General features: G+C 54.8%; 1 protein-coding gene across 1 annotated transcript in view; it reads right to left on the bottom strand.

The window, feature by feature from the left end:
• LOC138101927 (uncharacterized) overlaps window positions 1-25626 on the bottom strand; it is a 958962-nt gene that overhangs the window by 357694 nt on the left and 575642 nt on the right. Inside the window, 1 exon segment of the mRNA XM_068999675.1 lies at window positions 4982-5089. Within this exon segment, the coding sequence (XP_068855776.1) occupies window positions 4982-5089 (108 nt within the window).

Below are 25626 nucleotides of genomic sequence, written 5' to 3'. Positions count from 1 at the left end.
CGGATCGCACAGCACGAGCAGCGATGCAGCTGCGGCAGCTCGGGCTGGGGCAGCGCTGGGCTCTCGGCCGCTCCTGCCCGCACTCGGCCCCCGCCGCAGCCACTTCTGCCAGCACAGCACGGCCCGGCCCGGCCTTGGCGCTCCCCCCCTCCCACCTCCCCAAATTCCCCTGGCGGGGGGCGCCAAGGCCGGGCCACACGTGGGCTCCAGCTGGGGAGCGCCGGGCGCTGCGGCTCTGCCTGGCAACTGCTGAGTCACCAGCGCCGCGCCTTCTGATTGGCTGAGCGCTGCCTGAGGGCCGCGCCTGCACCAAGGGGGGACACCCTGCTCCAGGGGGGATGTCCCGAAAACCGGGCACCCCCAGCGAACCAACAACACCAACGCCTCCTTACAAACACATGCTCTGAATCTGCTCGGACACAGCCACACGCACTTGCACACAAGCAAGTGACGGCACAAACCAGCAGCTCCACAAAATGGCACTGACTGACACACACTGCTGCTCAGCCAAGCTCCTGCTCAATTCCTCAACTTCCAGAACAACAACAAAGCCTGAACAGAACCATGGACATCGTTTCCTAATCAAAAGGGGACAATGCGGAGGCAGTTTGCACATTCTCCCAGAGCTAATTAAGGACATGGACACCCAGCAGGGGTAAAAAGGGAAGTCGAGAAGGGGTCTCAGCAACAGGGGACGGATGGTGTTGGTGTGCTGGGAAGGGATTGGTTGAAGGGAGTGTGCAGGAATATGGTTAAGGCAAACAGCAGCAGGAGGAATCTATGGGGTAAGAAAGGAAAAGGAAGATGGAAAAGAGGAGGAAGAGAAAAAAGTGAGGACAGGGATGCTTTTCAGCGCCATCTTATCCTCAACATTTGCCAGCTGATCCAGATCTTTTGTACCCCACGTTCCAGGACAGGACAGAAAAAGAAGTTCAGGATTTCAGGGTGTTTCTCTGTGGTGGGGAGCAGCAGGACAGGGCAGCACGGGCTGGGGGCCTGTGGGGAGCTGTGGGGCCGGGCCGGGGCTGTGGGGCAGCCGGGGCTCAGCGCCGGGCACTGCCTGACCCCAGCACCCCCCAGGCAGGGCCGGCAGTGGCCCCCGGCCCCCAGGAGGCTGCGGGATGTGGAAGGATCAGGATTTTCTTTTATCGATCTTGTTTGGGTCACTGGAGAAACGAATGATTTTGCAGAAAGCTCAGCAGCTGTCAGAGGATGAGCACCCACAGGCACTGAGGGGGCTGCAGGAGAGGCACAAGAAGCCCCTGCAGCACTTGGCCAGAAAGGCTCAGCAGGGCAATGCAAGAAGGGATGAGCAAAAGGCCAAGGTGAAGGCAAAGGCCATGGCAGAGTTTCTACAGCCCCCCAGGGATGAACCGCAGGGCCCAAGGGGGCCCCAGCACCCAGGGGACGGCGGCGGCCACAAGCACCTGGCACAGGCATTGCCCTCCTCGGCACGGCAGAGCCCACCCAAACAGCCCCTGGCAAGGAATCAGGGGTCCATCTGCAGGCCAGAAGGACACTGCAAGCACAGACAGCAGCACCCTCAGCACCAGCAAGTCCACCCCACATGGACATGGATTGTCAGGGCTGGCAGAGCTCCCAGCAGACCAGGGACCCACCGCACCAGAGCCCTTGAGAACATTCAGGGCGCGTCTGGATCGAGACGAGGCCGCTCCTGATGGACACAGGGGCCTCTCTATCCACTCCGAATCTGAGACCTAAGGGGGGAAATTGTCAAGAAGTTCCTTGATTATTCAGGCAATAAGTGGGAAAGATGAGCAGGGGTGTTTTATTCAACCACTATCAGTAGATGTGGGGGATGGGTTTGAAACGCATCAATTTCTGTTTGTTCCTAATTGTGATTGTAATTTACTGGGAAGGCATTTGGTGGCTAAAGCGGGAATACAAATTAACATTGTAAAAGGAGATACAGAGGCTAATGCTGCTGGACCTTGGTGTCAAATGTCTGCGAAGGCCTCTGCTGAAGTGAACCCAGAAGTGTGGGCAGCCCCACAGAAATAGGGAAAATCAGATATGGAGCCTCTCCAAATTCCTCTGGAGCATCCAGGACAAGTGGTGTCTAAAAGCAATACCCTGTTCCAAGGGAGGCAAGGAAGGGGTTACAGCCTCTTACTGAGTCCCTGCTAAAGGCAGCGCTTCTGGAGCCAGGCATCTCTCCCTACAACACTCCTCTCCTGCCAGGCAAGAAACCCCATCATGGACACCAGAAGGAAAGCACAATTTTCAAGGCTTCAAAAGCAGATTAACTGAGCCTCCTGCCCTGGCCCTCCCAGACAGGGAAAAACCATTTGAATTGCATGTGGATGTTAAACAGGGCCATGCCAAAGGAATTCTTGGGCTCAAATGTTTCACCCAGTGGCCAGAGAGTGGCCTCATTGTCTGCAGAATTGTGCAGCCCCGGCTTTAATGGGAACTGAGGCCTGAAAACTGACAGCAGCAGAATCTCTCATTGTTCCAGCCTGGCATCAAGGTAAAGCTTTGTTAACCAAAGGAGCCTCTAAATGGATGAGCAGCGCTGGGTTCTTACAGAATGAAACTTGTTGGATGGAACAGGAGGATTCAGAGTTGAGGACAGGGCAAGGGTTGAACCCAGCCTCCTGTTTGAACGGCCCTGGACACGGGGCTGGCAAGAAACCCATGGCTGCAGTCAAGTGACAGAGCTCCAGAGCCGGCCTAGCAGAGATTGACCAGACATTCCCTGGCCTGAGGGAGAAAAGGTGTTTAGGGATGGGTCTGCAAGGACAGCAGAAGGGAAAAGAGTGACAAGACACGCTGCTCTTAAGGAAAGGGAAGGAGACAAAGCGCAGCTCAGCGCCCGCATGCTCAGCTCAAAGGGCCGAGCTGGGGGTGCCTGGAAGAGCCTGGCACTGAAATGCCCTGAGCAGGAAGGCTTCAATATCTTCTGCTAACAGCATGGCAGCTCACAGCGGGGCAGAAGCATTTCCGACTGCTTCAGCAATCCCTGCATCAGTTCTTAAGGCATGTTTGGAACAAACAATTCCAAGATACGGGATTGTGGAAGCAATGGACTCAGACAGGGGAACTCATTTTACAGGAAAGATCCTTCAGGCTGTTCTGGCTGCTTTAGGAACACAGTGGGACCTCCAAACACCCTGGCACCCCCAGAGTTCGGGTCGGGTGGAAAGAATGAATGGGGAAATAAAGAAACACCTTCTGAAGCTGCTGGGAGAAACCAAGATGCCACGGGTACGGCTGCTGCCATTGGCTTTGGCAGGAAGAAGAGCCAGACCCAGGGCAGATATTCAATTATCTCCCCGGGCATCCATGTTTGGAATTCCTTACTAAAGCAAACGGAGAATGTTGGGAGAACTTCACTCACAAAAGCGGGGGGGAATCATCCCTCTCCCCACTCCAACATCTGCTGGCACTGTCGGGGTTATACAGGGTGGGTTTGAACACTGGGCTGATTTTGCTGCAACAAGTTCAGCGAAATCACTTGGGAATCCAAGGATGTGATGATTTAATCAGAGAAAAGAGGTCAATTGATGCATCCCTGGCATTTTTGGGAGCACCCAAAAATGGGGAAAAGATGAACAGCCACCAGAACAAATCCTACAACACCATGGAGCAGCCCCTGGGAACCCAAACGAATTCATACCAGGTGCCAGAGAACCCACTGATCATTTCAATGCATCATTAGATTACAAGCTGTCCTCCAAATCATAACCAAGCACACAGCTCCAGCTCCTGACCTTCTCACCCACCAATCCACTCCCATGAGCAACGCCACATTTCACCCTGGGATGGCATCAGATTCTCTTTCAGCAGAAGGACCAGGAGGTTGTGGAAAATTAAAGGACTCAAACTGCTCTTGGCAAAGAGATGGCCAAGGAAAAGTGGTGAAACAGAGAACAAAGGAAAGAAGAAAGCAGCTCATGTACTGCTCCAAACGTGGAAAGGATGGGACTGGGACACGTTTTCGTGGTTCCCTGGCAGACCATGGGTTAAACCAATGCTGTTTCTCCTCTCAGGTGCTACAGCAACTCTCATCTTTTTACCATGCACCACACCTTGCTCAGTGCAGCTCATTCAGCAGGGGATCAAGGGCATGCAGGTGGCAGCCAGGCCTCCTGACCCAGAAAGGGCTGCAAAAGGACACAGAATGAGGTCACCGAGAATAATCCCAAAACCAAAGAAGGCCCAGGAAGAACAGATTAAGGCATTTTTAAAGTTTGTAAAGAGAAGGACTGAGAAAATAAGAAGAATTAAAAGGAAAAAATTGAACGTGTCTTTAGAAACAGATGGTATGAATCCCATTGGAGATAGGGCCAGGGACTTGGAGATAAGGAACTAACGACAGAAACCATAAATTTCAGAAGATGTTACTAACTGACACGAACTGCTGCACAGCCAAGGTCCTGCGAAATTCCTGAACTTCCCGAAGAAGAACAAAGCCTTAACATAGCCATGAATATCGGATGTTATACAAAGTGGGGGTGCACATTAAGGGGCACATGCAGCAGGCGCATCGGGAAGTCTGTACCTTCCAAGGACCTCAGCCACTGCGGAAAGGGACACGGAGATGCGGCCGGCGAAATCGGCATAAAAAGGAGGCTGCGTCCTCCAACACTTGGACAGAGCCCACGGGAAATGCCCCGTGGCCTCTCCCTTGGTCCAGGAATAAAGTTCCTTTTACAGGACTCCTCCGGCTCCTCTGGGGACACAAACCTCTGGCCACGGGAACTTTCCCGCACACTCCCGCCGACGGGGCAGCCACCTCTGTCCTACCCACAGCAGCCGGGACGAGCCAGCGCTGCTCCGGCACCGGCTCCTGCCGAGGCAGCAGCGGCAAGGAGAGCGCGGGCAGCCGCTCCCGCAGCGCCCTCACGCCAGGGCGAACACGGCGCCCACACGGCACAACGAACCCGCCCCAGCCCCCTGCCGCCCCCTCCGCCCGCAGCCAGCGCCGAGCCCCGCCAGAACCGAGCGCGGCTCCCACCTGCGCTGGGGCCGCCTCCGAGCTCCGCCGCCGCCTCACCGGGCTCCGGCCGCCGCCGCCGCTCCCGGGCCCGCACAGACGCTCCGCCAATGGCGCCTCTGCTGCGCCACGGCCGCCCTGCCGGCGGCTCCGGGCCCGGGCTGCTCCCCGCTCCGACCAATCAGCGCGCCAGAACCACGACTGACGGCAGCACCGCCCAATCGCAGCGAGGGGCGGGCTCTGCACACGGCCCAGCCTCGCCCCGCGCTCCCAGCGCCCCCCGGGCTGCGTGAGGGGAAAGCCGCAGCTGAGGAACAGCCCTGGAACGGGCCCGGCCCGAGCCGCCATTCAGCTGGGAAGGGAAACAAAGCTCTCCGCTGCTCCCGGCCCGACTTGCCCAGCCCTGCGTGTTGGCTGCCTCCGGCTCCTTGGGAAGCCCTGCAGCCTCCCGACTCCCGCCCCTAATTCGGAGCATCAGTGCATGGCTTTGATTTCGTTGTTCAGGCTTGGCTATGGGCTGTCCTTGTCTGCTGCATTTTCTGGGTTCCTCTTGGATCCTTTGAGCAGCAGGCTGTGCCCCGGGAGGATCCTTTGTGCTCCTTTGTGACAGAGGAGAACCTTCCAGGCGGTTCTTGCGGGAGCTGCTGCTGTGATGTCACGGGAACGCTGCCGCGTCCTCGCCGTGTTCCCGTTGCTGTGGGCACGGAGCCCTCAGTGTCCAGAGCGGCTCTGGGCGCCCGCTGGTTGCCGGAGGATCCTCCTGCCCGAGGCATTCTCAGCAGCCAGCCCAGCCCCTGCCGGGTGTCCTTCTGTGCTTGCAGGGGTACAGTCTGCCACGTGTGCAGCACGGCCAAAATGATCCAGCAAGCGGTTGCTGCAGTTTGCACTCTGTACTCTGTGGCTTATTCGGGGTATTTTTTAGCCCACTTGGCACGTAAGTCGAGGTTTTCCCTGGCTGCAGCGGCGGTGCCTTCGGGCTTGCTGTGTGCTTTCTGTTCTCCCACTGGAACTGAGCTGCCTTTGTAACCAAATTGCCATTAAGACACCGTTGGTTTGGGAGAGCTCCTGCCAGCAGCTGCAGCTGAAAAAGGGGGTGTCTGCAGCCAGCGGGGCGTGCACAGCATTTGCAATGGAGCCGGGGGGGTTCTGTTCCCTCAAGCGCAGAGTCTGTGCCAGCGGAGCCTGGAACTCCCTGCGTTGGCTGCTGCAGCCAAGGGCTGACACAGCCCAGGATTCTGTGCTGTTCTCTTGCTTGCTGTGCGAAGGGACTGTGGCTCCTGGAGGGATGTTGTGGAAGCAAAATGCTCTCTCGGGGTGTCCTTGCTCCGTGGGAGTTCCCACCACGGGCAGGTTTTTCCTAACAGCATCTGGTTCGTGTTGCCTGTCCCGTTGCAGGGCACCTCACGCGTGGATCCCGAGCAGCTCCTCCTTCGGTGAGTGGGAAAGTAACCTTTGGTGGTCAGAACTGTGCAGAGAGTTGTGAGCTTGGCATGTGGCAGTCGAGTGCCAGCCTGGGAGGGTGAAGGAAAGTTCCTGCCAGAGTCTTTGCAGCAGCAGCAGCAGCAGCAAAGGGATCCCTGGCACTTTTCTCCTTCTCTGCTGAAGAGCTTTTGAAGAGCTGTAGGTCTGGTTTTGCAGGCAGAAGATTGCTTGCTGGCTTTAGCCACGGTGGAATATGGAATGCCCAGCAATAAGTGGCAATGTCGACTTTAGCCCATTCCTAGTTTGAACCGCTCTGAATCCCATTTCTGCTTAGTGCAGCTGGATGTGTAGCTGAGGATAAATAAGGCGATAACTGAGATAGAACTTCCCGTCCCTCACGCTACCATCTGTCCACAGGGCACAAAAGCAGCATCAGCTCCTCCTCTGTCTCCCTGTGCTTCCAAAGAGGAGGCCAAAGAGGAGGAAGACAGCAGTGAACTTCCCGCTGTTCTGGGGGATGATGGTGAACTTCCCTCCATCCTGGGAGACGACAGTGAACTTCCCTCTGTCCTGGGAGATGAGGGCAAACATCCCATGGTTCGGGAATACAACAGTGAAGCTCCTGTGGTGTGGGGCGAGGATGGTGGACATCACCCGGTGTGGGACGAGGACAGCGAGGCTCCAGTGCCATGGGACAAGGACGACGGACATCTCCCAGCGTGGGACGAGGACAGAGGACATCGTGTGATTTGGGAAGAGGACAGTGCAATTCTCCCAGCATGGGAAGAGGACGGCAAACGTCCCGTGGCTTGGAAAGAAGACCAGGAACCTGCTGAATTTTGGGAAGAGGATGGGGAACCTCCCTCTGCTTGGGAAGAGGACACTGAACCTCCCTCTGCTGCGGGATCCTGGACTGAACATTCTGACAGCAGCACAGCCCTCCAGCCAGAGGGCAGAGAGGAGTGGTGCCTGATGCAGCTGAGTACGTCTGCTGTGCTGCTGTGTGCCAGAGCAGGGTGCTGCGTGTGTGTCTCAGCATCAGCTGCACCCAGGCTTGCTGTGCAGCTGAATGTCACAGAGTCATTTATTGTCCTTGCCCAGCTGAGAGCAAGGGGCTCCCGGCCCCAGGGAGTGGGGCTGCATTTTGGCCCTGCTGCAAGGCGGGCTCTCCATCTGGGAGGGAGCGTCTTCCATGTGGTTTCTTTCAGGGAGCACCGTGAGTGTGGGGGAGCCTGCCGAGAAATACCTGGAACTGGAGCAGGTTGGCCAAGGGTAAGTGCCCGGCAGTTACTTCTGCACAAGCAGGGGCCAGGTATTTGCTGGTGCAGGATCAAGTGAGAAGCCAGGCAAGCTGCAAACAGCTTCAGACACTGGGCCACGATCCTGCTGTCTCTCAGTCCTGATCAGAATTGGTAACTGTGGTCAGAAGGCACCGTCAGAGGCCCCTGAGGCCGGCAGTGTCCTGCCTGCAGCAAGGAGCAGGACCTGGAAGATCTTCTGTCCCTGGAATGTGATTGCCTGAAAGAGCAGCTCACCATCTGGTGCCTGTCAGAAAACAGTTCTCAAGAAGATTCCTTTCAAATATTTTGCTTCCTAAAATATCCACCGGTCAGGATTATCAACATAACAGTTTAGAAACAGAAACCAGAGATGAACTAATAAGTGCCCTTTTCAGCACAGGTAGTAAGCCCCGTACATTCAGTAACAGACACAGAGCTGCTGCACTGGGGGGGAAAATGCATCAGCTGCCTGATGGCAGGGCCCTTGTGGATCCTGCAGCTCATAGGCAGGAAATGGAAAAGGATGAAATACATTCTTTTCCAGTTCTTTAGACACCTGCTCCCACCCTAGGTTTTGGACTAAAATAATTCAGTGTGGACATTTGGGATTTGCTCCAGCCCTTTTCCTTCGTGTTGGGCCCCAGTTTTCTCTCGCACACCTTGCGTGGCACAGGGCTGGTGGCTGCTGCGCTGCTGTTTGAAGGGTCGATGCACCCAGGTGTTTTGTAAATGCTGCAGGCAGCAGAGATCTCCTGTCTGGGCTGGCTTTCACTCCCAGGGCCTAAAGTGCTGCTTCTTTCTTCTCTGCTGTTCTGTCTCCAGGGCTTTCGGAACCGTTTATAAAGGACTCGACAGGGCCACTGGAGGAGAGGTCAGTGTCACCACGCCCACCGCGTCGGGCAGCTCTCGAGGGCTTTCCCCTCTGCTGGGAGCTGTGGCTGCAGCTTTGGGGGGCCAGCAGAGCTTTCCTGCACAGGCTGTTCCTCTGAAGGCACAGCAGTGTCAGCCTGCAGAGCAAGGCTGGGACAGACTTGAGCCTTCTGAAGTGCCCAAAGAATGCAAGGAGGGCAGCGGTGTCTGTCAGAGCAGGACACGCTGGCTTGGTCTTCATATCTGAAAACATCAGTGCATCAGCTGGTGGAGGCTGAGGCCTAATTTATCTTCATCCCAGCCTCGGACAGGAACACTGTTTAGCAGTTTTTCCATCCTGTATTTCATCTTCAAAGGATACCTCAAGACCTAATTAAGGAGCGATCCTGCTTGGCATCAGTTTGGGGTTTTAGTCCTACTGCAGCTGTTCCCAGAGAGAGGGAGAGGAATGAGAAGATGGATGTGCAGAGCAAAGCTCTCTCCTAAATGCTGCAGCTGTGTTTGGGTCTGGTGTCAGTGACAGCCCATGACAGGGATCATCTGAGCAATGTTTGTGCGTGTTTGCTCTGTTGTGCAATCCCAAACAGAGCAGTTGCGTTTGAAATCATGACCAAATCCCCCAGGATTGCTAAAGGGTTCCTGGCTGTTTTGCTCTGTTTTCACAGAACCAGAATTACTTCCTGCTTGCAAAATGTGTTTGAATGATAATGAGAGTGGTGGTAAACTAAGGCGGTTTGAGAAGACTGCAGGTGCAGAGAATGCTGTGAGAGCTTTGAGGCTGGGAGCTGAGGGCCCATTTCTGCAGAGCTTCCAAGGCCAAATGTCTCTGGCCCTGTGTCCTGTAAGCGGCCCCGCAGCGAGCAGAGAAATGGGCTGTGGGAATGTCACTTGCTGAGCCCGGGTGTCCCATCCCAAGGCAGTTTGGCACAGCCCGGCTCCGTCGCTCCGCAAAGACTCACTCCGTGTTTGCTGCGGCCTCCTGCCCCAGACTCCTGCAGTTCAAGGGCTGCAATGTCCTTTCAGGTGGCCATAAAGAAAATGAGTCTCAGAGGGCAGAACAGGGAACGAGCTGTGAATGAGATCCTGGTCCTGAAGGACAAGAAGAACCCCAACATTGTCAGCTCTTTGGACAGGTGAGTGCTTCAGCTCTTATCCTGTGCACGGGCCCTGCGTTAATCTCTCCTGGCATCCGCAGTCTGTAGCCTGTTTTGAAAAAGCCTCACCCGGCTGTAGCTTCCCAAAACAACAGCCTGTCAGTTCACTCCCTCCGTGTGCTTTTGTTGCTTTGGTTTGGTTTTTCCTTCAAGCTGACCCAGTTTTCTGGGTCTTATGACAAGTGCTGATAAACCCTGTCAGAAATTATTTCCCTTGGCTTCTCCTTCCCAACTCTTTTCCATTGCTGCAGATGCCAGGAAGACCAGGTTCTTGTTTCCAGAAATGCCTCATGTGCCCATTTTGCAATGGCCTTGCCTGTTTCTGAAGGGACTTTCTGCAAGGTTTTCCAAACACTTGACCACTTTGTCCTAAGTGCGGCACGGCCTCCTGCCCTGGATAACTCTGGAAGTTGTGTTGCCTTGTTCTGGAGGGAACGGTGGAACTGCTGAGTTCAGATGCTGAACCAGCTGGGGACAAGTGTTGTGGTTCCACATTGATCTGGGCTGCTGCTAAACTGCATTTTTCACCTGCTTGCCATCTAAGGCCTCTCCTTTTCCACAGGCATCTCCTTCTCCTTTAGACTGTGCAGATCCCAAGGACTGTGCAGCCTGGCAGGAATGTCTCTGCATCGGATTCTGTCCTCATTTACAAGTGACCTGGAAACAAAACTCCACTCGAGGCTTTTCCATCGGGGAATTGAGCAGTGCACGTTCATCTCCATGCCATTGTTTGCCTCTTCCAGCTTCCTTGTTGATGAAGATCTCTGGCTGGTGATGGAATACATGGATGGAGGAACTTTGCAGGACGTTGTCAGACAGACACGCATGGCTGAAGGAGAGATGGCAGCTGTCAGTCGGGAGGTGAGGGATCCTGCTCGTGCTTCCCATGGACACAATGCTCCTTCCAAGCAGGGCCTGAGAAGAGGAGTGGCTGCATGCTCAGAGCTTTGTTTCTGTGTTGTTTTATGAGATGCAGAAGAAAGAGCCTCTGAAGTGAACGGCCTGCCAGTGTCACTGCACTTCCACTCTGCTCTTGTCCTCTTTCCTGCTGTTGTGGGACTCTCTGTCTTTTTTGATTTGATTTGCTGTTCTCGGCTTTGCCTTGAACCATTTGCCCGGAGCTTGTCTGCACTGCACTCCTGGCCTGGCACAGCAAAGCTGCTGCTGGCAGAATTCTAAACTGTCCTTTCTTGTGTGATTGTGTATTCCGGCCATGGATTTCCACCCTCGTGTTTCTTGCTCTGTCTCAGTGTCTGCAGGGCCTGGATTTCCTCCACTCAAACCGGGTGATCCACAGAGATCTGAAGAGCTCCAACATCCTTCTGGCAACGGACGGCTCTGTCAAGCTGGGTGGGTGTTCCTGGTCAGGCACGGTGCTCCCGGGCTGCGGGTGTGGGGCTGCTTCCCAGTGACGGCCAGAGCCCCACAAGTGCTGCTGGTGGCGGTGCCCGGCCCCTGCTGCCAGCTGAGAGCGGCTGCCCCATGCAGAGAGCTCAGGAGAGGAGCAGGGTGTCAGCAGTGGCTTTGCTCTGGGTGTGGCCCTTGCAGAGGGGCGGGAGTTGGAATCTGAAGCTTCAAGGGAATCACTAAAAGCCACTGCATGAAAGCTGAGGGTTCCTTTAAGGGTCCACTTCCATCTTGCCTTGGCTACAGCCCTGCGGACTTTTCCAGCTGGATTCAGCAGTGCATTCTCAGACTGAGAGTGGGCAATCTTTGTGCTTGGTTTCCTCATTCCAGCTGCCTTTGACAGTGTTTGTTTCTGTCCTCAGCTGATTTTGGCCTCTGCGCTCAGCTGAGCCCTGAGCAGGAGCAGTGCAGCTCCATGGTGGGCACTGCTCACTGGATGGCCCCAGAGGTTGTGACCAGTTCTCCTTATGGCCCCAAGGTGGACATCTGGTCCTTGGGCATTGTGACCATCGAGATGGTGGAAGGAGAACCTCCTTACTTCAAGCACACGGCGGCCATGGTAAGAGGCAAATTTCCCAGAGTTTGCAGAGGCCTGTGAGCACAGAGGGACCCGCCCTGGGAGGAGCAGCCGGAGGGCTCTGCCCATCGGGAAGGGAATTCCCAGAGGATTCAAGCCTGAGCACAGATGAATATTCTGCAGTCTCCAGAATTTGCTTTGGGTTTTAAGTTGTTGCAGCTCTTCTGTCTGCAAGGATGACCTGAAAACATGAAGCCAGAGCATCAGCTCTAATCTTATCTTGCAGAAAACCCCAGACCAACCCCAAACCCCACACCCAAACCCAACAAGTTTTCTGAAGGAGTTTCTGAAAGAGGTTCTGCGAGATGAACTCCCCCTGACTCTTCTCACTGGGAAACTTGTCTAAAACATGAAGATGATTGTTTAACATCCCCATAGTCTAACATATTTCTTTCCTCGCCCAAGCTACTTTCTCCATGTCACCAAGGCTGAGCTTTCAGCAACCCAAACCTCGGGTTCCTTGCCTGGCAGTTTCTGGGATGGAACATCTTGAATGCATTTACTTGAGTGTCAGTGGCACTGCAGGGATGCATTTGATGTAAGAATCCTTGGAAATACCACAGGCAGACCACAGTGACTCTTGCAAATGGCCTGTAAAGCTGGTGTCCGTATTTGGAGAAGCAAAATGGGTTATTTCTGATGGAGGTTCCAACTAACAAAGTCAGCCAATGACATTGGCTCTCAAGGCAAGATCATCTGGATGTTGGAATGGCTGTGGCTGCAGCAGCGTTTGGCTTTTTTGGTTGGCATAGAAAAATGAGCTCTGAGCAGCATCTCTGCCAAGGAGGAAAGTGTCCCTGGAGACTGGGGCTGAGAAACCGGGGTCGCTGTGAGCACTCGTGGGTGTGAAGGAAGCTGGCAGAGCTTTTTCAGAAGTGTTTGCTTTTCGCGCAGGCTCGCTGTCTGATCCGGCAGAACGGGACCCCGCAGCTGCAGGAGCCCAGGCGCCTGTCGGCTCTGCTGGGGGACTTCCTGGAGTGCAGCCTGGAGCCGGACGAGGAGCGGCGCTGGTCTGCCCAGGAGCTGCTGCAGGTGGATGCGAAGCAGCTGCAGGGGAAAGAGCAGCGCGAGGGAGGGGTTTTCTCGTGGGGCCCCGTCCAATAGTGTCCAGTCTCGCTGCTTTTCACATGCAAAGCCAGCAGAATCCTCGCCTGGTTTGGCTTGGCAGGGTCCTTTCCTGGTCGTCTGGACCAGGTGCCCCGCAAGGAGCAGGGACATCTTCAAGCAGATCAGGTGGCCCCGAGCCCTGCCTGACCTGAGCCTGGATGTTTCCAGGGAGGAGGCACCTCCCACATCTCTGGGCACCCTCTGCCAGTGTTTCCCCACTCTTCTGATAAAAAACTTCTGCCTCAGATCTAATCTGAGCCTGCTTCCCTCTCCTGAGTTTCAAACCATTCCCCTTTGTCCTGTTGCAACAGAGCCTGTGAGGAACTTGACTTGGGAAGGTAACAGTTGATTTCTTTCTTTTTCATCCTTTGGGCAGCACCCATTTTTATCATCAGCCAAGCCTCTCTCCAGCCTGAGCCCTCTGATTGCTGCAGCAAAGCAATTGAAGGAGCAGCGGAGGACCTGAAGCACCTGGGGCCAGCTTTTTGTTATAGTAGTTAGGACAAGTGGTTAGTTACGGTAGTTAGCACTGCTAGTTAGTTATGGTGGTTAGGACAGCCTGGTAGTTATGGCGGTTTTTTGAATAAAAGCTCTGTTAAACCTCAAGTCCCTTGATGTGTCCCTTCCTTGTTCCCCCGTGGCTCAGCTGCCCAGAGCAATGAGAGGGGAGAGCGGGCCCAGCCTTGCCCAGAGCTGAGCCCCAGCAGAGCCCCGGCAGAGCCCAGAGCAGCCTCAGCATCGGCAGAGTCAGCCTGGAAGGAGGCGCCTGGAGCCTTCTCGACTGCAGCCGACTCTTGTTTACAAACCGCGTGGGGTGGGAAATGCCACTGGTTCTGCAAGAGGCCAGAGGGGGCCCGGGGAAGGCCCAAGTGCTCCAGGCGAGGCAAAAACCCGCCCAATGCTGGAGAAAAACCACGCCTTTTTCCCCTCCCACGTCAGCCAAAATATTGAATCCTAACCCAAGTCAAACGGGGCAGGGGAGGAGCCCAGGCCCTTCCGTCCCTGCAAACCAAAGCGTCCCTTGCACGGCTCTGAGCCCCGGTGGCCCCGCGGGCGTTGGTTTCTGTTGGGCTCGCTGCCGCCAGCCCAGGGCCAGCCCAGGACAGGGCGGGCGCTGGAGGCTGCGGGCGGGGAGATGCGATCCCGGGACACGCATTCGGTGGCACCTGTGAGCGCAAGCAGGGGAGGAGCTCCGGCAGTGACAGGGAGAAAGGAATAAGGTGAATGTGACTTAAACAAACGAAGCCCGTGAATCTGCTTTAGATAGGGCCAGGGAGCTGTAGGTAGGAAGGAGTGAAAGAAACTATCACTTCCAGAAAATGTTACTGATTGCCATGAACTGCTGCTCAGCCAAGGCCGTGTCAAATTCCTGAACTAAAAGAAGAAGAACAAAGATTCAATGGAGTTATTAATATTGCTTTGTTCTACTAAAACAAACAAAACGGGTGTGTGCATATTGGAGGGCAGATCGGGAAGTCTGAACCTTTCAAGGAACAGTCCCGGGGACAGAGCAGCCACCTCTGTCCTACCCACAGCAGCTGGGACGAGCCAGCGCTGCTCCGGCACCGGCTCCTGCCGAGGCATCAGCGGCAAGGAGAGCGCGGGCAGCCGCTCCCGCAGCGCCCTCACGCCAGGGCGAACACGGCGCCCACACGGCACAACGAACCCGCCCCAGCCCCCTGCCGCCCCCTCCGCCCGCAGCCAGCGCCGAGCCCCGCCAGAACCGAGCGCGGCTCCCACCTGCGCTGGGGCCGCCTCCGAGCTCGCCGCCACCTCAGTGGTGGTTCCCAGTCACCCCCAGTATGATCTCATTCACTCCCAGCATCATCCCAGTCGCTTACAGTCACTCCCACTTTGTTTTCAGTATGGTCCCAGTCACTCCCAATAAGATCCCAGTTGCCTGCAGCGTGGTCCCAGTGGCTCCCAGTCACACCCAGGATGGTTGCTTTCACTCTCAGTAAGTGTCCAGTGTGGCTCCAGTCATTTCCAGTATGAACCCAGTCACTCCCTGTATGATTGTATTTGCACCCACTGTGGTCCCAGTTGCTCCCAGTGTCTTGGTTTGAAAGACAGGTGTCTGCCAAGGAAGGCAGGAGTCTCTCCTGAAATGGAAGAAAAAAAAAATTGCAACCCCCTTCCCTCTGAATTATTATAATTTTGAAATTTAGGAGCTTTATAGGCAAAGATATGAGGAACAGGAATAACAGGGTAATATATACTAATATATATACTATAATATATAATATATAATATGTAATTTATACTAATATATATCTGTATGTGTATAACCAGTCAAACAAACAGCAATAACTATGACAGTAACAGCAAACAATCACAAACCCAGTCCCAGCCTTCTCGGCTGTCAGGCCCTTTCCCCTCGGGTGCAGTTCCGCTCGCAGCCAGCAGGGGCGCTGGCGGCTCCCGGTGAGCAGGGCAGGTGCGATGGTTCCCCCGCGGCTGCAGGGGGCGCTCCGGAGCGAGCTCGGGGAGCACGCGGCACTGGCGGCCTGGGATCCCGGGAAGGGATGGAACAAAGATTTCAAAAACCCCCTGGACAGCCGATCCCGGTGTCTGGCCGGACCCTCAGGAACAGCAGGCTGGAACAGCAGGGACGAGCACAAATCCCGGGTTTCAGACGAGATGTATCGACCTCCGGAGCTGCGGTGGGAACCCCCGGAGGTCTCGGCAGGCAGGGCGAGTGGGGCTACAGAGTAGCAAAGGCTCGAAGCAACAGCAGGGGTGGGGCGGCCACAGCCTGGCTCCCAGCAGAGCAGGGAAGGTGGGCTTGGGATCCTGGGGTATCTCCGGTAGAAGGAAAGCAGCTGAAGAAGCAGCCTCTCTCTCCATCCAAACGCCAGGAAATTGACTGCCCGCAAACCCAGGTGAAAGTGATGCACCCCTGCCGCTATTACCAGGTCCTTTGTTTTCCTTAAGCACCCAGTAATTTGTCCCCCTGGCAACATCTATGGGGAAAATTCCTTTAAGAGAAAAAGAAATAGGAGAAGAACTGCTAAAACCCCAACATTATCCACCCCAAATTTTTCCCATACTAACACGTTACATGAAACTGAACCCTTTTAACCATATAAATACATGCATCACGCGAATTATATACATATATACATGCTGATGCTGATTCAAATACAGAGCCATGGGTAGTTCACCCTAAAACAAGGTCCCCTTGAGGTATGCATCAGGTCTCTCCATTCTTTTGCATCACCCACCAGGAGCACCCTAGTCCCTGAGCAAAGACAACCCCACGGATGGGTTTGTCTTTGCTCGAAGCAGAATTAACCCAAACAGTTTTTCCAAGCATACCTCTCATGTGCACCACTGGAACCTTATCCCCGTCTGTTGTTTGTAGGGGTTCGGATTGGGCAGGGCCTGCTCGGCTGGTGGAGCCTCGGGTGTTAACTAACCTGGTGGCTCTTGCTAAATGCACCTCCCAGTTTTTGAAAGTCCCCCCACCCAGTGCCTTCAAGGTGGTTTTAAGCAGTCCATTACACCGCTCAAGCTTCCCAGCTGCTGGTGCATGGTAAGGGATGTGGTACACCCACTCAATGCCATGTTCTCTAGCCCAGGTGTTTATAAGGCTGCTCTTGAAATGAGTCCCATTGTCAGACTCAATTCTCTCAGGGGTGCCATGCCTCCAAAGGACTTGCTTTTCGAGGCCCAGGATGGTGTTCCGGGCAGTAGCGTGAGGCACAGGGTAGGTCTCCAGCCATCCTGTGGTGGCTTCTACCATTGTGAGCACATAGCGCTTGCCTTGGCAGGTTTGAGGCAGTGTGATGTAATCAATCTGCCAGGCCTCCCCATACTTGTATTTGGACCACCGCCCACCATACCACAGGGGCTTCACTCGCTTGGCCTGCTTGACCGCACCGCATGTTTCACAATCATGGATCACCTGGGAGATACTGTCCATGGTTAGATCCACCCCTCGATCTTCTGCCCACTTATAGGTGGCATCTCGGCCCTGATGGCCTGAGGCATCATGGGCGCATCGAGCTAGGAACAACTCTCCTTTATGTTGCCAATCCAAGTCTATCTGGGACACCTCTATTTTCACAGCCTGATCTACCTGTTTGTTGTTACGATGTTCTTCATTAGCCCGGCTCTTGGGGACGTGAACATCTACATGACGGACTTTCACAGACAGTTTCTCTACTCGAGTGGCAATGCCTTTCCACTCCTCAGCAGCCCAGATTGGTTTTCCACTGTGCTGCCAGTTTGCCTTCTTCCACCTTTCCAGCCAACCCCACAGAGCATTGGCTACCATCCATGAATCAGTGTAGAGGTAGAGCTTTGGCCATTCTCTCTTTCAGCTATGTCAGGACCTAACTGGACAGCTTTGAATTTGGCAAATTGGCTCGATCCACCTTCTCCTTCAGTAGCGTGTGCAACTTGTCATGTGGGGTCCATACAGCGGCTTTCCATTTCCAGCCAGCACCTACAATTCGGCAGGAACCATCAGTGAAGAGGGCGTATTGTCTTTCACTCTCTGATTGCTCGTTATATGGTGGGGTTTCTTGGGCACGTGTCACTTGCTCCGCTTCTTCTTCAGAAGATAACCCAAAAGTCTCACCTTCCGGCCAGTTCGTAATTATTTCCAAGATCCCAGGGCGATTCGGGTTTCCAATTCAGATGCGCTGCATGATGAGGGCAATCCATTTGCTCCAAGTAGCATCGGTGGTGTGATGCATGGAAGGAACCTTTCCTTTGAACATCCACCCCAGCACCGGTAGTCGGGGCGCCAGGAGGAGCTGTGCCTGTGTGCCGATTACTTCTGAGGCAGCTTGGACTCCTTCATAAGCTGCCAAGATCTCTTTCTCTGTGGGAGTGTAGTTGGCTTCAGACCCTCTGTAGCTTCAGCTCCAGAATCCCAGTGGTCGGCCCCAAGTCTCACCAGGCACCTTCTGTCAGAGGTTCCAGGACAGACCATTGCTCCTGGCTGCAGAGTAGAGCACGTTCTTCACCTCTGGTCCTGTCCTGACTGGGCCAAGGGCTACGGCATGAGCAATTTCCTGCTTGATCTGGGCGAAGGCTTGCTGCTGTTCAGGGCCCCATTGGAAATCGTTCTTCTTGCGGGTAACCAGGTAGAGAGGGCTCACGATCTGTACTCAGGAATGTGCATTCTCCAAAAGCCTATGGCACCTAGGAAAGCTTGTGTTTCCTTCTTGTTGGTCGGTGGAGACATTGCTGTGATCTTATTGATGACCTTGGTGGGAATCTGATGTCGTCCATCTTGCCACTTTACTCCCAGGAGCTGGACCTCTCGGGCAGGTCCCTTGACTTTGCTCTTCTTGATGACGAAACCAGCTTCCAGGAGAATTTGGATGATTGTTTCTCTCTTTCTCAAATACCTCCGATGCCATGTTCCCCCACATGATGATGTCATCAATGCACTGCAGATGTTCTGGGGCCTCACCCTCTTCCAGTGCAGCCTGGATCAGTCCATGGCAAATGGTGGGACTGTGCTTCCACCCCTGGGGCAGTCAGTTCCAGGTGTACTGCACACCCCTCCAGGTGAAGGCAAACTGAGGCCTGCACTCTGCTGCCAGAGGAATGGAGAAAAATGCATTAGCAATGTCAATAGTGGCGTAGCACTTTGCTGCTTTGGACTCCAGCTCATACTGGAGCTCCAACATGTCCGGCACAGCAGCGCTCAGTGGTGGAGTCACTTCATTCAAGGCACGATAGTCCACAATCTCCATTCCCCGTCAGACTTGTGCACAGGCCAGATGGGACTGTTGAAGGGTGAGTGGGTCTTGCTGACCACCCCTTGGCTCTCCAGCTTGCAGATCATCTTGTGGATGGGGATCACAGCATCTCGATTTGTCTGATACTGCCGGCCGTGCACTGTCGAGGTGGCAATTGGCACTCGTTGCTCTTCCACTTTCAGGAGACCAATTGCAGAGGGATTTTCTGATAGTCCAGGCAGGGTGTTCAATTGCCTAATGCCCTCTGCCTCCACAGTAGCACTCCCAAATGCCCACCTGAGTCCTTTCAGGTCTTTGTAATACCCATTCTGGAGGATGTCTATGCCCAGAATACACGGGGCCTCTGGGCCAGTCACAATTGGATGCTTTTGCCACTCCTTCCTAGTCAGGCTCACCTCAGCTTCCAACAACGTCAAATCGTGTGATCTCCCGGTCACCCCAGTGTTGGATACAGGTTCTTCCCCCACATGTCCCAATGGCATTAAAGTACACTGTGCTCCAGTGTCAACCAATGCATCATATTTTTGTTGCTCTGATGTGCCAGGCCATTGGATCCACACCGTCCAGAAAAGCTGGTCCTCCCGTACCGCCTCCTCGCTAGAGGGAGGGCCCCTCTAGACCTGGTTATCATTCTTTCCCTGGGCATACATGCTAGAGGTCCCTTCAAGGAGATCCAACATATCATCCTCCCTTCTGTAATACCTGGCAGCTCGGTCACGGGAAGCTGAGGCTACTTTCACCTTAGCAGAACCCCCTTGGTTAGTGCCTCCCTCCTTGAGTTCACGCACCTGTATTGCCAGGACAGAAGTGGGTTTCCCATCCCACCTTCTCCTGTCTTCCCCATGCACGCACAGAAAAAACCACAGCTCAGCTCGTGGGGTGTACCCTCTCTCTCTAGCTGGGGGACTTGCGGGCTCTGACTTGGGGGCCTGTGACTCGCACTGGTGCCACACTGACCTTCCTCATCTCCTCCCTCATCTCCTCCCTCATTTCCTTCCTCATCTCCTTCATCTCCTCTTTGAGGTCCTGGACCACAGCAGAGACATGAGCTTTCAGCGGACCATTGACCATACTGTCATAATTCCTGAGCTTGTTGGTGACAGAGCCACTGTTTCTCAGTTATTGTCAGCATCAATCGTTGCAATGAAGGTGGTGTATTGCGGTGGCCCTAGCTTTGCCAGGTTCCACATCATCTGTCCTGTGCACCTGACCTTATCGGGGTCATTATCATGCTGTCCATCCCTCCCAAAGAGTACCTCTAATACTGCCACCTCTCTTAGCTGCTGGATCCCTTCCTCGAGTGTCTTCCACTGCATTCTATGATGGTACTCCTGCATTCTGTCTTTGTGAATGAACCTTTCTCTCACACTCATTAAGAGCCGCTCCCAGAGAAAAAGGGGTTCTGGCTCCCACACAAATATCTGGTCCACACCTGGGTTCTGGGTCAGCGATCCCAGATACCTTGCCTCACCGCTATCCAGTTGCACACCTGTGCCCATAAGGCCCCAAACCCGAAGCAGCCAGGTTGTATAAAGCTCACGCCCCCTTCGCACAATGTCTTTTCACATATTACAGAGACTATCGTACGACAGGGACTCATTGATAATTTCCAGCTCGGGCTCTCCTGCTGGTTGTGAGGGCCCTGGTTCCCCATCATCATTAACTGGTCGTACTGATTTGGTCTTCTACTTCCTCCTCTGCACAGGGGCGACTGCTGCTGGCTGTGATTGTCCTTGTGATTCAGCTGGAGCCTGGACGGCTGTTGTTGTTTTGTTTGACTGGTTATATATCTATATATATATATATATAGTAAAGAACTGTTATTCCTATTTCCCACATCTTTGCCTAAAGACCCTTGATTTCAGAATTATAATAACTCAGGGGGAAAGGGGTTGTATCTGCCACTTCAAGGGAGGCTTCTGCCTTCCTTAGCAGACACCTGTCATTCAAACCGAGACACAAGGCCACGCAGCTTTACACAGAAATTCATACATCGATAAAACTGTACAACGGGATGCAGGTTTACACAGAAATTGATACACAGGAAAACACAACAATCTGTGCTGTGTGAATACACTGACTTCTGTATAAAAATGGCTCCACGCAGCGGGAACCGATCCAGAACTGTGCGATTACCAAAGGACCCATTGACACTTCCATACCCTTGGAACTAAAGACACGGGACTGTAGAGCTCTCCCACTCCGTACATTCCTGTCTGGTGGTGACTTTATGATGTGTATCCCCTATCGCTGCTCTCTGCCCAGAAATCAATCCTGTGCCTTTCTGTGCCTTTAAACTGAGCCTGACGGGGGAGAGAGAAAACACCGAGCGAACTTTTCAAAGCGGTTGTTCAAGGACACAGACACACACTCCTCTGCGTTCTGCTGCGGCAGCGAGAAGAGCGGAGGGAGCACCCTGCTTGCTTTCCAGCGCGCTTTCGGCTCCTTTTCTCCGGAGGGAGACGGAGAGTTGAAGTTTGTTTTCCTGGGACTTGGGCTTTTTCCCTTCTTCTCTTCTGGACTGTTTCAACATCAGAACACACCGGGAGAATTTTCCACCAAGGCCCTGGAGGACACCAACCCAGCTCCAAGGAGGAGGAGAGAGAGCACACCTACAGAAGGACTCTGAAATCTTCCCAGGTTTCTCTCCACAGCGAGAGGTTTTAGTATTCAGCATTATTATCCTTTTCCTGTGTGTTTGTTAAATAAATAGGTTCTTTTTCTCTTTCACTTTCCTCAGAGGAAAATATTTTTTGGCAGACCTGGTGGGAGAGGGCTGGTTGTAACCTGCCTTCTGTCAGAGGATATTTTCCTCCAAATTTGTCCAAAGCAGCACACTAAAATAAGTCAGTATTTATTTTGAGGGAAAATGATTTCTAATGGCATTTTGAGGGTCAACAAATACAAAGATAATAATAAGGATAAATACAAAGAAATAAATACAAAGAAATACAAAGAAAATACAAAGCGGTGAAAGAGGACAGGAGCTCACTGGACTGGTCCTTGGCAGCGCCCGGGCAGACCCTGCATGAATTTGGCTGCCTGAATGCAGCTCTTGCCTGGGCCCCAGGGGTGGCCCCCTCTGGGTGTCTCTCCCAGCACCACAGGGATGCTCCTGCCCCTTCCCTGCTGCCCCAGGGTTCTGCAAGCGCCTTCTGGGGCCACCCAGACACCTCCCTGGGCCTCTGGAGGCCCCATGGCATGGTGCAGACAGGGACTGAATCAAAGCTTCCTTGGAAGATGGAGGCAGGAGAATATTGCCCACCATCTTCTTTCCAGCTGCCCTCCACACTCCTGCAAATCCTGCTGGGACACTCAGGCTCTCCATTCCGGGGCTCTGCAGCTCCCATGCAAACCCATCCATCACTGTGTCCCCTCTCGCATGGATATCAAGGAAATGACACAGCAATATCTAGAAAATGTGAACTTGATTAATTTGACTGCTCTAAAAGTCTACAGCTGGGGGTTGATTGGAAGACTATGGGGTGAGAACCTTATGCCTCCAAAAAGGGTCAAGAGTTTGGAACTGGAACACTCAGGGAAACTTCAGCTTCTGGGGGAAAAGGTGCCCTTCCTCCTCTCTCCCTTTGCTTTATACATCTGAGCTGGAGTCATATGGTTGGAACATCCCCTTGGCTGATTTGGGTCCACTGGCCTGGCTGTGTCCCCTGCCAGGATCCTGCCCGCTCCCATCCCCTCTGATGGGGGAAGGAATGGCAGAGGGACAGCGCTGCTGGGCAGTAGCCAGAACACCGCTCTGTTACCAGCACCCGTCCAGCTACCAATGCAAAGCACAGCCCTGGAAGGCCCGTGAACTTTCCCTCAGGCAGACCCAACACACGGGACTTGAGCTGCCAGCGGCCCAGGTCACCCTCTGCCAGCCCCGCTCCTTGGACCTTGTGTCCCCCTGGAGCAGACACAAAGTGTTTCTGCTGCTCCCCCTCCTGCACAAATCCACAGAGAGCTGGGATTTTTCCAAGTCTCGTGTCTCCGTTGTGCCATATTCCCAAAGAAGCAGCAGCCCCTCCCGATGAACACGACAGGTTGCACGGATGCTTGTCAGCTCCACTGCCTGCCTAGAAATCTGGAAACTGCTTCTAAATGCTGCTCCCTTCAGCTCTGGGGCACCGACTGACACAGAGCTGGGAAACAAATGCCCTGGCTGCTGGCTGACAAGGTGAGTTCCGCCAGAGTCAGAGCTCTGTGGGAAGTCTCTATCCACGCCTCTCCTTTGAATAGATCCGCACAGGGGGTGCGCAGGGACGTGTCCTGTATGGAAAGGAAGGAGTGTGCCAGCACCGTGACTGACACTTTCCCTCTCCGTGTGCGTTCCACAGCCACGGGTACACAGACGTGATGGAAACCCTCGCACAGCCAGAGCCTTCTGTCCCTGCAGAACGGAGCCGGCGGGTGGGGGCGGTTGGTGGGCAGCGAGTCCCGGACAGCGGGCGAGATCCGGCTCCACAGCTGCCAGGCCCTGCTAAGGCTTAATGCCACCTCCTTGGCAACAGGAAAGGCCTTCAGCCTCGTCCCTGCCCAGAGGGGCAGTGCTGGCCTGGCTGCACAGCTCGTTTTCCCCACAGGTTGCAGGAGATGAGATCACAACGCTTGCAAGCACCAACTGCGAGCCACACATCTGGGTGCTCACCATGAACCTCAGCTCTGCCAGCGCTGTCTGCCCCAGGCTCCAGGGGATGCAGTGGGAGCCCGGCTGGGCTCTGCCCTGGGGCCATCCTCCAGGGACAGCTGCACACAGGGAGCATTTGGTTGCCACAAAGAGCCAGGCCATGGCTGCAGGGAGCTGCTCCAGGTGCGGCCTGCACTGCTGTGTGCTGCGCTCTGGGGCTGCTGCTCCCCGCAGAGGGAACTGCACTGGGGTGCCAGAGGAGACAGAGAAGCTCCAGCTTAAGCCTAACTGGGCTGGGTGGCTGGGCTGGGAAGAGTGGCGAGGGTCAAGGGCATTCACAGAGCTCATCCTGCTCTGTGAAGAACGAGGAAAAGGAAGTGGGAACCCAGCAGTGAGCAGAGCTGAGGCCTGGAGAGCAGCTCTGAATGACCCCCAAATCTCACCAGAGCTCTGAGATATTGCTGTTCTTCAGCCAGTGACAACATGAGTCCCTAAACCTGGGGCTCACTCTTCCTCGTGGCCAGGGGCATCAAGGAAGGCTACAGTGCAATGGGGACTGCGGTGAGCTGGGAACTCACTGGGGGAAAGAGGGAGCACTTGTGGAGCAAAAGGCAGGTGGGGGAGAGAACTGTTCAGAGAAAGGCTGAGCTTCAGCTTGAGCAAGCTGAAAAATGGCATTGGGGGTCATCCCAGACTGATTTCATTTCAGAAGTTACTGAACAAGTTTGTTATTGGGGGGGTGTCATATTTTCCCCTGGAGGTGCACGCTCTGCAAACTTGAGCTGCACTGCCGAGCTGCTCAAGCACGTCTCTGCTGCAGGTCACGGCGTTTCTTCTTTGGCTTCTCGTGGCCCCGGGGCTGAGCCGCAGCAGAGCCCTGGCGGAGCCCAGAGCAGCCTCAGCATCCACAGAGCCCGGCTGCAAGGAGAGAAAGCAGAAAGCACCCGTCAGCTGAAGGCTCCCGTCCCCCTTGTCCCAGCCGCCCGCGGTGCCCAGGCCGTGCTGGCCGCGCTCAGAGCGCTGCCCAAAGCTGCCCAGCATTGCTGCCTCTGGCAGGAGAGCAGGAGGGCAGGACACGTGCCCAGCCTGCAGCCGGCCGTGGCACAGCCACCTCCTCAGCAGCTGCCCAGAGCGGGATGCTGCTGCGCTCGCTGCCGTCTCCCAAAAGCCCTTATCCCAGCCGTGCCAAGAGGACGGGCACCCACCTCACGCCTCCTGCTTCCAGAAGAAAAGCTGCTCCCAAACGGTGTCCTCAGCCCTTCTCCAAGGGCACGTCCCACCCACGCCACAGCTGCTCCCAAGCACTTCGCCATCCGGACCAGACAGCACCTAGAACGCTTCCTTTGGAAAAACAAACCATAAATCAATGAAAAGAGATTACAGACAAAAAGGGAAGACAAGGAAAAAGGTAAAAAATCTTCTCTCTGCTGGGGCCTTGAGGAAGGCCCAAGCCCGCCATGTGAGGGAAAAACCCACCCACGGGCCAGGGCAGCCCACGCTTTCTGCCTTCCCCCTGCACTGCCCCCAAAAGTCATGCTGAGCCCAAAGCCAACAAGGGCAGTGGAGCAGCCCAAGCCCTTCCTTGCCTGCAGAGCGAAGCAGCCCATGCACAGCTTCTGGTGTCCAACCTCTGCTCCCACCATGGGGCTTTGTTTGTGTCGGGCTGGCTGCCCCAGCCCCAGCCCCAGCGCGGGCCACGGTGGGTGCTGGGGGCTGTTGGCAGGGCCAGGAGCAGACTCCCAGTTCAAAACCAGCCCAGCCCATCCCCCCAGCCCTGGCAAAAAGCAGCTTGGCAGCCGACTGAAGAATTGGTTGCATCCGCCCCAGCAAAGGGGGAAACCTTTGCTTCCCGGCCAGGCTGTGCAATGCACAAATCTGGGAGCATCCCCCTGCGTGTGGACTCATCTGCAAATTCGCTGTGGAGCCTGGCTTTGGAGAAGGTGCCACAATTGAAGTCCATCATCTTCAGCTTGCCAGGTGGAGGAAGAGCTTGTCATCCTTGATGTCACCCTCCATGTCTCCAGCAGCAGCAGCCACACCTGGCACAGCTTCTCCAGGGGCTCCTTCTTCCCTGGGGCTGGAGCAGGCTGTCAGTGCTCTGCCCAGGGCCCCGGCTGTCGCTGAAGAAGGACAAGCAAAATCAGCTGGCGTGGGGGCCACCAGTGCTGGGAAGAGCAGCTCAGCTCCAGCAGCAGGGCTGTGCGTGCCCAGCTGAGGAGCCCTGCGCAGCGATTCAGGCAGGACAAAATCTCTGCCTTTCTTTGCTGCTTCTTGCCAAGGCGCGTGTGCAGCTGGAACTTACCGGCTCCCTGGGTCAAAGCGTGCGTGTGGCTCTCTCCCTTCCCCTATGGCACGCGAATATCCTGCATCCAAGGATCACAGGACAGGTCTTCTAATGAGGGCCTTTCCGAGGAGAGCACGGATAAACACCGTCGGATGAGATTCTGGCACTCTGCGGACAGAGCAGAAAGCACCAGTCAGTTGCAGAAGGCTCCTGTCCGC

The sequence above is a fragment of the Aphelocoma coerulescens genome, unplaced genomic scaffold (genome assembly GCF_041296385.1).
Source record: "Aphelocoma coerulescens isolate FSJ_1873_10779 unplaced genomic scaffold, UR_Acoe_1.0 HiC_scaffold_56, whole genome shotgun sequence".
NCBI classification, from domain to species: domain Eukaryota; kingdom Metazoa; phylum Chordata; class Aves; order Passeriformes; family Corvidae; genus Aphelocoma; species Aphelocoma coerulescens.
Note: the sequence above shows the minus strand (reverse complement) of the source record. Positions and strands in the feature narration are given on the sequence as shown.